The sequence below is a fragment of the Condylura cristata genome, unplaced genomic scaffold (genome assembly GCF_000260355.1).
Source record: "Condylura cristata isolate star-nosed mole 26May11 unplaced genomic scaffold, ConCri1.0 scaffold00038, whole genome shotgun sequence".
Taxonomy (NCBI): domain Eukaryota; kingdom Metazoa; phylum Chordata; class Mammalia; order Eulipotyphla; family Talpidae; genus Condylura; species Condylura cristata.
In genome coordinates, this window is record NW_004567139.1 from 8,498,522 (window position 1) to 8,509,399 (window position 10,878).

Sequence of the window (10,878 nt, forward strand, 5' to 3'; positions counted from 1 at the left end):
GGGGGGGGGGAGTACACGGGACTATGGTGATGGCACAGGGGTGACTTGGTGATGGGAAACCCACGGGGATTATAATTGAGATGGAAAAAAAGGACAAAATGATGTAAAAATAAACTATTATATTATTTTTAAAAAATGTGAATAAGAAAAAAGAAAGGAAATGTGAATGTGGAATTGAAGCTACTTGAAGGGTGCGTGAGAAGTTAGAGGACTACAGATGCTTTGATGGTGGGGTGGGGTAGTGATGTATATCTGAAGCTGTAAACTTACACCCCTAAATCATACAGTGTTGTAAACCAATGTTATATCAATATAAAATAATACAGTTTAAAATATATGTGTGTAAAGTTTTATGAAATAAAAAAAAGATCCTGTCCCGGGCCCAGCGAGGGAGATGGACCCAGAGATCGGGATCTGCCCCCACCTGAGGCGCCCTGGGCCTGCTCCACCCTGTAGCCCCTACCAGATGTGCCCCTGGCGGGGGTCCCCAACCCGCCCCCGCCCCCCAGCCCACACACCTGCGGAGCCCGTGCAAGTCTGTGAGCTCCCCGAGCTTCTGCCTGACAGACTCCACGTTGTCCAGGTCCCTGGGGCAGAGACGCGAGCGGGAGGCACCGGCACCCGGGGACCAGCCCAGCTGCCCGCACGCCCGCCAGCCCCGTGGACGGTCCTGTCCTTACCACATGTCCAGATGAAAGCTTGAGCTGCTTATGTCCTCGAACTCCCTGCAGGGGGAAGGGGCTCGGAGTCTGGGGGCGCCGGCTAGGCGCCACCTGACCAGGCCACTGGTCACTCCTGCCCAGAGCGGCCACCCCTCCCAGCACCCAGCCTCCTCCACGGCACTTGTCCTAGTCCTGCTGACCCCTGCCCGCCCCTGCCTCGGAGCTGGCCCTTCCCGGGCCAAGCCCAGGCGCACCCCTCTGGCGAGCCAGGACGGCCCCCCCCCCATGGGTGGCCCCGCAGGTGAGCTTACGTACAGGATGAAGGTCTCCTCCCAGACGGGGTTGAGCGTCTGGGTGATGACCTGGGTGCGGTGGGTCTGCTCCTCGGGGATGGTGTGCTTGACCACGGCCTTCTGCCGGCGCCGGGACCCCGGGCTGCCCGCGAGCACGCCCGTGCCCTGCTCAATGCCCAGCAGGCAGTAGGGGTCACTGAACCCTGGGGAGGCGTGAGGACAAGGCAGCCAGGCCATTGGCTGGGCTCCAGGAGGCCCCTCTTCTCCCGAGGGAAGAGAGGGGCTCCCAGGTCAGCCCGCAGCACCCCGTGAGTGGGGTGGGGGAGGGGCGGGGGCGGGTGCTTGGGAACCAGGAGCAGGGGGCAGCTCAGGCCAGGGGCCTGGGAGGGGCCGTGATGGGGAGGAAGGAGCCGGGAGAAGGCCTGGGAGCCCAGCCCCGCTCACCACTGACATCCTTGCCCAGAATGCCCTTGGCCTGTTTCACCGTGGCCTTCAGACAGAATACTGGCTTCTGTGGACAGGAGACCTGAGTGCTGGGGGGCGGGGCTTCCCAGGCCCGCCCTGCCCAGGCTGGCCCTGGACCAACTTGTTACCTGGAGCGCCTGGACCCGCTGCAGCAGCTGCTGGTGCTCCCCAGACTCCATGTGGAAGGCCTGGTGGGTGGGAGAGCGGAGGAGGCTGGAAGTAGCCCACATCCCAGATGGGTGGGGGTGGGGTGGGGGCTGGGCTCACCTCCTGCAGATATTGCAGCAGCTCGGAGGCCTCCGTCACGTGGTTGGGCTCAGGCTGACCCAGGCGGTGCAGGACGGTGTAGACAGCTTCCTCATAGAGCAGGGCCCGCTGGGACACAGCGGGGTCACCGCGGAAGCCCGTCCACCCATGGCAGACCTGAGCCCCCTGGCCACTCCCACCCACACCACAGCCCAGATCCAGACCCAGCACCCACAGGTGCAGGGACACCCCACTCCCAGGCTGCAGCCATCAGCCTTGGCCAGTAGCCAAGGCGGGTGTCATAGGAGAATGCCAGGCGGCACCCCAGCACCTGCCTGCCCCCACACCCATGCCTACCTCCTCGGGGGACAGGTGGTGGGATGGAGGCTTGATCTGGAGAGTGAGAGGAGACAAGCTTCCTGGAGCCTGGGGCGGAGCAGGCCGGGCCACAGCCACAGCAGCACAGCGGCCAGCCTCTGGCCCCTCACCTGTTCGCACAGCAGGCCTCCGGGGGGGCTGGGCCCCACTGGGGGCTCCTCGCACCCCGGTGCACCCCCTGGCCTGCCATGGCTGGCGTCCATGGGCGCTCAGGGGCCCCACAGCTGAGATCTCGGCGCTCACAGCCCCAACCTCCCTTCCTTCCCCAGAGGAAACTGCTCTTATCATCGCCCAAGCTCACACCCCAGCGGCGGAAGTGAGGCCCAGCAGTGGAGGTGGGAACCCGGGGACAGCCGAGCAGGCCTGGGGCTGCACCTCTGGCCCCCCGAGCGGCCAGGCCCACCACAGGGCGCCCCCCGCACTGATGACTGGAGCCGGAGTAGCTGTGGGCCCCCTGAGAGGAGGGGCCTGGGGGCGCAGACCCCGGACCCGAGGCGCGGGGACCACCTGGCAGACCCTGCTGCCCTGCTGCCCTAGCGGCTGGGGAGGCAGGAGGACCCACAGCCTCACCAGCAGCCGGAGAGGTGGGGCTGCGCACCCCGAGGCCGCAGAGCCCCACCCAGCCTGGTGTGGTCTCCCCACTGGGGCACACCTACCTCGCGCGCTCCTGCTGGGTGCTGGGGCTCTTCACTGGCTCTGCGGCGCCTTATCTTGATGGCCTGGCGCAAGGCGGGCAGGCGCCTCAGCGAGTGGGAGAGGGGCGTCGCCATGTTGGCCGGAGCCGCCTGCCCGCTGAGGCCCGAAGATAGTGAACCACAGGATTATGCAAAGCGCCCAGGGCTGCCACCCCGTGCCAGGGGAGGGGAGATGGCAGCTGTGGGGTGGAGGCCAGGGTTTCACCACTTCAGGGCCCGGCACCTTCTCCCTCTGGCCCCCGGGATCCTGTTGGGATCTCTCCAGACTGGAGGCAGGAGGGGCCTCCTGGGCGGGGTCGGCCACACCCGACCTGCCCACTGGGAGGGTCCCAGGCTCCCCGGCGACAGCGTGTCCACCATGGTCCTGCCCCATCTCAAGTCCCCCGCCCAGCTGGGCTTGGATGGAGGAGAGACACTTGGCACCATGGGGGTTCACACCCACAGCTTGGGATGGGGGTAGGTAGGATGGGGGTTCGAGGGGCGTCCCGCAGCGGGCAGCCAAATGCAGGACCAGCTCAGCCTGCTCCACCCCACAGGTGACATTCCACTGAGGTGACGGGATCAGCAGGTGACGGGACCAGGACAGGACGGCCCTTTGCCCCGCCCGCAAGGGCGGCCAGGAGGGAACTCCCTCAAGCGTCCTTGTGGAGGATTTGGTCAAGCCCGCGGCTCCTGGGCGGTGCCGGCCAGAGGAGGAAGCTGGGAGATGCTGCTGTTGGCCTCTGGATAGGGTGGCTCGTCCGAGGACAGGGAAATGGACGCTCCACTGTCTCAGCTTTGAGACCGACGGGTGCCCCACCCAGGGCCTTCCTGCAGGCCAGGGCGTTTGACACAAGCTATGCAACTTCTGTCGACTGACATATTCGAGATAGAAAAGGGAAAGCTCCGGAAAATCAGACTTTCCACGCTCACCCATTTATGACCTCCCTTTCTTGTATAACCGTACTATCAAAATATTCTGACTGCCTCAGCCGCATAAGGCGCTGCCTGGCCCAGGCAAGCAGGCGCTGCCCCAGGGCGAGGAACTCCTGAAGCCAGAGTGATCTTACAATTGGCTGACTGATAAAGCAATTTGCTGCTATAGCAAAGTTAATATTGAGGCAGTACTGGAACTCACGCTTTTCCTGCCCCGGGCTGGAGAACCCAAATCTGCCATCCCACTTAGGCTTTTATTCAGTTTCTAAAGAACTACTTAAACTTTCTACCCTCGAGTCTTTAGACAAGGAAATTCACCCAAGTCTTCTATTCAGAGTTAATTAGGTTTTCTACTGCCTAGACTTCAAGGAAATTCACTTAAGCTTTCTAACTAGTTTTCAAAGAACCTCAATGTGTTTTCTTTTGTGATTTGATTTACAGGAAAATTTCCTCTTCCTGCCCTCACTTTACTTTACCCCCCAGGCTATCTCAATGAGAATGAAAGCTGTTAAGTAGTAGTTAAGGTTTTAGGGACTTTATTTTGGTTAATCTTCACTGTGGTAAATATAGTAATATTAGTCTTAAATTTTGTGAATCTTATGTACCTGTTTTAACCTTGACAGAATGATTTTAATAATGTTATAATCTCAAGGTCAATACGACCCCAGACTATTCTTAGAAAAAAGATGATCATAATCTCAGCCCAATTCATATGCTGATGCCATCCCTCGGCTTGCTTGAAATGTATAAAGTAAACCTCTGCTGAGGCCAGAGCAAGAAGACCTGCACCCAACTCTGACTCGGTTATCTTCCTCACGCCCACCTCCCTTTCCCCTCCATTTTTCGGATCATCTGCTCGCTGACGTCGCTCCCACCTTAAGGCCCTGCCTGTTCTGCCCCCCAACAACCTGGGATCAGGGCATGTCCGCAACAGACTTTGGCCGTTGCCACCCTCCCAGCCAGGCCTCCCCCCCACCAAGGTCCTCAAGGAGGGCAGCTGCTGGGCTGGGCATCCAGGGGCCCTCCAGCCACCCCCCACCGCACAGCCAAGCCCCAGGGCACTCGCAGACGGCTGTGTGGCTAAGCAATGGCCCAGAACTGGGGACAGAAAAGTCCTTGGGTCTCCTGAGAGCAAGTGGGTCACGGAACAAGGGTTCTGCCCTGGGGATGTGGGACCAGCAGGCAGTCAGGCAGGGTCGGGTCGCTTCCCTTTTACTACTTCACATTTCCCGCAAACAAGTCAAGGTGCAAATGAGGTTTATTTCACATTAATACATTAAGTGGAATTTTTTGTCAAATAAATAGGGAATTCTCTTTAAATAACCATCTCCTCACTGCACAGCCAGTCCAGGAGCAAATGAGAGCAAACGTGACTGCATCCAAGGGGCTCATACCAACCGGCGTGAAGCTGAAGGGGCGGAAGGGAAGGCGAGGGGTCAGGGTGGGCGCACAGGCCTGGCAGGGCCCAGGGGTGTGGGGCCTGGTTCCCACCCACCCAGCAACCCCCAAGTGGCATGAAGGGGCAGGCATGCACGCTCCAGTTCCAGTCCAAGAAGTCCCTTCTATCGGGAACAGAGAGAAGGCAAAGGGAGACAAGTTCCAGAAACAGCAGCAGGGAAGCCACAGCGCCCGGTTGCCCAGCAGGGACGAGTGACCAGGGCCAGGCAGGGCTGGAGAGGGATGGGGCTGCAGATGGAAGGCAGGAAGGCAGGGCTCCCCGGAGGGCGGCGGAGGGAATGTGAGCTGGGGCGCAGGGCCCTGGGGAGCCGAGTATAAAGTGGCGGCCGAATGGGAGCTGGACTGCAGGAGGTGGCCAGAGAGTTCCACCACGGGAGAAGCTCCTGGAGCAGAACAGGAAGGGGGCCACCCCTGCTCCGAGAGCCCCAGAGATGGAGAGGGAAGTGCGCCGAGCAGCGCCGGGCTCCGTGCCAGCATGGGAGGCTGGGTGCACCCGCGGCAGGGGCCCCAGCTCCCCTCCACGCTAGTTCCTGTAAGTGTTTTATCACCAGACCTGCGGAGAACAAGTTCTCCCTTCCAGCACCCCCAGCCCAGGCTCGGCCCCGAGGAAGGATGATGGAGCACGAGCGCTGGGAGAGGCGCGGAGGGTCTACTGGGTCTTCTTATCTTCCGGGGGGTAGTAGGGGGGTGGCGGAGGCTGGTTCTAGAGATGCAAGGGGGGAAAGATCATGTTGGGAGGTTCAAAACAAGCCCCGGCTCCCCAGCCCTAAACCCCCGCCACTGTGGGGCAGCGGCCCCGCCTCGCCCCTTACCGTGGGCACGTAGACGCTGTGAGGGTTGCCAGGGTTGTAATAGGCGCTGGCAGCCGCTTCCGCCGCCTTGGCTTCGGCTGAGAGCACAAACATACCCGTGAGCAGAGCCCGCTGCCCTCCCCCTGGCTGCGCAGGGCCGCGCACCCCAGCAGCCTGGCCCTCTGCGGGGGGTGGCCAGCGCTGAGGATCCAGGTCCAGCCGTGAAGCAGCAACCAGAAGTGTCCGGGCTCGTCCCGTGTCCTCCACTGGCTTTTCCAGGCCCATGACACGCCCCCGCCCAGCCTCACCCTGACCTCACCAGGCTGAGGGCCAGGCGGGGCCCGGCAAGGCCCTCCCCTGAGGTGGCCACAGACCAAGGACCGTTTAGCATCTGGGCCCCCCCCCCGTGCAACTTGGGGGAGTCTGTCCTGAGACAGCCAGCAGCCCAGGCCCTCACCTGCGGGAGTGGAGGGGACATCAGGGCCGCTGACTGGAGGCTCCATGGGCCCAGGGTAGGGCGGCGGTGGGGGCTGCACATATCCCATCGCCCCGTCCATCATGGGGGGTCCCGGGTAAAACTCTGCTTGGCGAGAGACAGGGACCCGTGAGCAGCTCAGCCCACACCTTCCGAGGCTTCTCTCCAGCGGCTCCGTCAGCCTGCCCCTGGCCTGGGTGGGGTGGTTACTGGGTAGGTGGGTGGGGAGCAGAGGACACTCACCAGGTGGGGGCGGTGGGTAGGGGTAGCCGGGAGGGCAGGGGTACATTCCATTGGCGACTGGCGGGGGGTAGACATAGGCCCCGCCGGGCACGTAAGAGTACCCGTAGGCTCCATTGGGGGCTTCACCTCGGGAGGCTACAAGCACAAGGGGAGAGAAGTGAGTGTCGCCTGCCAGGGGCTGGGGGAGGGCAGCCCCGCCACTGGTGGGGGCACCGCAGAGCCCAGGGAGGTGTAGTGGACACCTCCCCTCGCCCACGCCCCACGCAGCCACGCTGAGGCAGCCTGCGCGGGGACCAGGCCAAGGGCTGGATGGGAAGAGAGGTCAGCGCTGGGCTGGAGGTCAGGGCAGCCTAGGGGCCGGGGTGAGGAGGGGCGTGGCTGGGCGCGGGTGATGGCCGCAGACACGCCCCTGGGGCCGCTGTGGGCCAGGGGCACCCAGGTTTGGGCTGTTTGGCTTTCTGAGGTCTCAATAAACGTCTGGAGTCCAAACAGCTTCGCAAAGGGTCCCCTGCCTGCTCCGGGCCGGGAACCCAGAGCCGGCGCCAACTACAGGCCACCCTGCACCCCGAGCGCTCAAGACACTGGCCACACACAGTCCGCGGCCCCCACATTTTCAGCCTGGTACCTTGCGACGCCACCTGCAGCATGCGCTGCCCGAACTCGATGGCGCCCCCTGCCGTGAAGGTCAGCTTGTAGGCTGCGGAGCCCTCCCAGCCGCCTGCGAAGGGAAGCGGAGAGAAACCCGCTAAGGCTGCGCCTGGGGGGCCAGGGAGGAGCCAGCTCTGTGGCGCCTGCCCGCCGGCGCCCAGGGCTGGCCAGTGTGGCCACCTGCTTCTTGCCGGTGCCTGTTTGACCCTCTGGAACGGGGCTTCTCCTTCCTACAACAAACCTGTGCTCCCACCCCCCAGGCGTGGGGGACGCTCAATAAAGCAACAACTGATGTTCAAGCCCAGAGCATCTCTCTCACCTAGAGGGGAGCCGCGAGCTCCCCAAGCAGCTCACGTGGCTGCTGCAGGGGGCGGGGAGTCCAGCACTGCCCTCTGGGTAGCCCAGAGGGGCAGCGGGCTCCCCCGGACTCGGGGAAAGGACTTCTTCCCAGAACTGGCAGGCGGCGCCGCCCCGCCGCATGGCTGAGCGCGTCCCCAGTCACAAGGCGCCTCCTGCCTGAGCCGGTGGCAGGCACCCCGCTGCCGTGTACCAGCAGCCCCAGTTCCTGGCAACCGGAACCCACCTCTGCTCACAGGGCCGCAGCCCCGGGCTTGTCTTGGAAATGAACCCAGAGCCAGGAGGACGACAAGTCTGAGGGGCCGAGGCAGCCGTCACGGGCGCCTCAGGGCACCTACAAGCCCCCATCACCCACCTCCTGCTTCGGCCTTCACTGTGCCCTTGACGTAGTTGGCGCCGAACACAGGCTGCTTGATCTCACAGTCCTTCATCAGGTAGAAGGGCATCATGAACGACTGCATGGCGTCCTTTCCCTTGGACAGGAAGATGACCTGCAGAGGGCAGGGGCGAGGCTGTCACCTCCTGCGGGGGCCAGCACCCCCAGGGCTCCCAAGCACCGGAGACTGGGAGGGGCTGGACAGCAGAGGCCCGGGACAGCCTGGGCGGAGGGGCAGATGCGTCTTCCGGACACTGCGCTGCCGGGACAGCACGCGAGGGCACGCTGGTCCTGCCAGGGGTGGGGAGGTGGCAGCGAATGTGCTGGAAGAAGGGGCCTCTGGGAAGTGGAGCCCCAGCCTGGCGGAGGCGGGACGGCCGGCGTGGCGGGCATCAGGTCCCAGAAGGGGGCTCCACACCTTCCCACGCTCCGGCCTCAGTAGTGACGTGTCCCCCAGCCCACACTCGGCGACCTCCTGTCTCCAGCCCCCAGTTCCCATCTGCGGCTGAAGATGCCAGCATGACCCACTGGAGACGGGCTTCGAGGCTGCTGTCTGCACTGAGTGCGAGGACCCCAGCCTGAAGGTGCCCCTGCGTGCCGGCCATCACCAGGCCCAACTCTTGGGGAGTTACAGGCCGCAGTCCTTTTCCAGAAGATTCCCCTGTGTTTCTCCGATGGCTCTGGAGTCTGTGCAGGCGAAACTCAGGCCCATTCTGCTGCCTGGCACTTCTCGCTCTGCAGGGTTCTGCTGGAGTCTGCCCAGCCCCGAGGCTGGAGCCAGCAACTGTATCCTGCCTGCCCCTCTGCACTCTCAATGCCCACAGGGGCTGGGGTTACCCCTGGACAAACCAGGCGGCCACAGCCTGTCCACCCCGGGCCAGGGCGTCCCAGCAGCTGCACCCAACAACAGAGACTATGCAGCAGCAGCCGCACTGGGACCTTCGTGAAGCCACCGCCCAGCGGCCCTGAGCCCCAGAGCACACGTGGAGAGACATGTGGGACGAGGTGCTAACACTCCCCAGGGTTCAGAGGTCACTGGACTCACGAGGCTGATGCTGGCCAGACTCACGTCACCCCCGGGGCCCCCAGCCTCCCCAAATGACCCCCGCAACTCACCCGGTAAGGGGTAAGGTAGACGGTGCCTTTCTTGGTCCCTTTGAAGGCCTCGGGCACATTCTTCATGTCATTAAAGGTAAGTTCCACGTGGTCATAGGACATCAGGATGCTGTGGGAGAGCAGAGGCCTGATGAGACGCGCGGACACGGGCCGCTCGGTGCCAGGCGCCCCCAGCTAAGGGCTCCTCGCAACAACAGCGACAGGCTTCGAGGACAATTCACTCGTTCACAAACAAGAGGAGCAGGTTGAAATGGACAGAACCCCCAAGCCCCCTCGGCCCAAGCGCCCTGTGGAATAAGAGCAGCCTCTGGAGAGCCCTGATTCCCCAAACCAGGTTACAGGAGATGAGTCAACACTCTGTTCTCTTCTGAGCCCACTGAGCCCGTGACAGGTGTTCTCTTCACGTGGGCGTGTTTTTTAAGCCTGGTCTGTACACACTCCAAGACCCAGCTCTAGGCGTCACCAAAGGGCTCACTGGGGGAACGGTTCGGAAACCGGGTCTGCAGGGGTGTCAGCCCGCGAGGCCCGGAGGTGACGGTGTGCCGCTCTCCAGGAGTCTGCAGTGCGCATCACGCTCACGGCGCTCACGACTGGGACTGCGCAGGCTCCCTGCTCTACATGTCAAATGCCAAGCGCTGGGTTCAGTCTCCAAGCACACACACGTCTTCAGGAAAGAGGCTGGCTATGACACGCGGCCCTTCGCGGCACCGAGACGGCCAGGCTGGCGGCCCGGCAGGACAGAAGCGCTCTTGTCCCACACAGGTCTTCCAAGAAAAACTCAGTCCCAGGAGATGCTCCTCACTGGCGCCCGGAGGTGCGCAGGCCGAGCCCGCTCGCGGCAGACACCGAGGCAGGGCTAGCGGGGCCTCCGGTGGAGACAGGAAGGCCCGAGTCCACTGGGCTCCCCTTGTCTTCCTCTTCCCGAATGTCACAACTCTCCTCTCACTTGGGCAGGAGAGAGAAGCAGCGGCCTGGAGGCCTGAGGCCAGCACCAGCCCTGGCTGGCCCGGAGGCGAGCAGGTGAGGGAGGGACAGTCAGCATCTAGCAATCGACTTGGGGCCCTGGCCTCCTCTGTGACGCATGAGTACTCCGGGTGCCGGCCCTGGGCGGGGTGCCGGCCTGAGCTGGACGAGGCCCTCACCCCGGCGCCTCTCCTCTGGGGACTATGCTTCTTCCTTCAGGATGGGTGCGGCTCAGTGGGGTGTCTGGTCGGACAAGCTGCCCAGGGAGGGAGTGAACCCTTGGGGAGGACTCGAGTGGGAATGGGGTGGCAGCGAGAACCTGACCATGGAGAGGGCTCTGAGGTGAGACCCCAGCCTACCGGGATGAGGAGGACACAGTGCCAGGAGCCTAAGACGGTCCACAGATGCGTCTACTGGCTCCCACCTCTGTGCCTCAGTTTCCCCACTGGAGAGCAGGCCGGGAACATCTTGGCCATCTGCTGGGAGTCAGGGAAGGGCTCTGGAGGCCTTTCCTGGAATTCCACCTCTGCTGCTTACAGCGCTTTACCTCAGGCAAGTGACGTCACCGCCCCGTGCCTCAGTTTCCCCGCACGGAAGAGGAACCGAACAAGAGTATCGTGACGCAGAGTTTACTGAACCAGACAGAAGCGGGGCCGCGCCGTCGCGATGACCGCGACACGCAGGAAGGGGCCCCTCTTCCGGTCTAAGGCTCTTCCCTCCTCAGTCACCAACTCCAGAAGAGGGGTTCACTCCGAGGGCCTCGCGCCCCGCGCCGTGCCCCGCCCGGCCCAGCCCAC

The 10,878-nt window shown here is 63.2% G+C and overlaps 2 protein-coding genes across 3 annotated transcripts in view; both read right to left on the reverse strand.

The window, feature by feature from the left end:
* The window catches only part of UNC13D (unc-13 homolog D (C. elegans)), a 15,059-nt gene extending 11,993 nt beyond the window's left edge, over window positions 1–3,066 (reverse strand). The window contains exons 1-8 of the mRNA XM_004693387.2: window positions 2,701–3,066; window positions 2,024–2,059; window positions 1,688–1,795; window positions 1,549–1,608; window positions 1,400–1,466; window positions 978–1,158; window positions 681–725; window positions 519–587 (exon numbers count right to left, since the gene is read on the reverse strand). Of these exons, the coding sequence (XP_004693444.1) occupies window positions 519–587; window positions 681–725; window positions 978–1,158; window positions 1,400–1,466; window positions 1,549–1,608; window positions 1,688–1,795; window positions 2,024–2,059; window positions 2,701–2,814 (680 nt within the window). The 5' untranslated portion in view covers window positions 2,815–3,066. The remainder of the gene's footprint in view (window positions 1–518; window positions 588–680; window positions 726–977; window positions 1,159–1,399; window positions 1,467–1,548; window positions 1,609–1,687; window positions 1,796–2,023; window positions 2,060–2,700) is intronic.
* A 1,828-nt stretch (window positions 3,067–4,894) lies between these two features.
* WBP2 (WW domain binding protein 2) overlaps window positions 4,895–10,878 on the reverse strand; it is a 6,377-nt gene continuing 393 nt past the window's right edge. Inside the window, exons 2-8 of one of the 2 annotated variants that reach the window (XM_004693504.2) lie at window positions 9,119–9,227; window positions 7,982–8,117; window positions 7,247–7,339; window positions 6,622–6,756; window positions 6,361–6,483; window positions 5,925–6,001; window positions 4,895–5,815 (exon numbers count right to left, since the gene is read on the reverse strand). In XM_004693504.2, the coding sequence (XP_004693561.1) occupies window positions 5,762–5,815; window positions 5,925–6,001; window positions 6,361–6,483; window positions 6,622–6,756; window positions 7,247–7,339; window positions 7,982–8,117; window positions 9,119–9,227 (727 nt within the window). In that variant the 3' untranslated portion in view covers window positions 4,895–5,761. The remainder of the gene's footprint in view (window positions 5,816–5,924; window positions 6,002–6,360; window positions 6,484–6,621; window positions 6,757–7,246; window positions 7,340–7,981; window positions 8,118–9,118; window positions 9,228–10,878) is intronic. The other variant, XM_012733041.1, reaches the window with a different exon arrangement.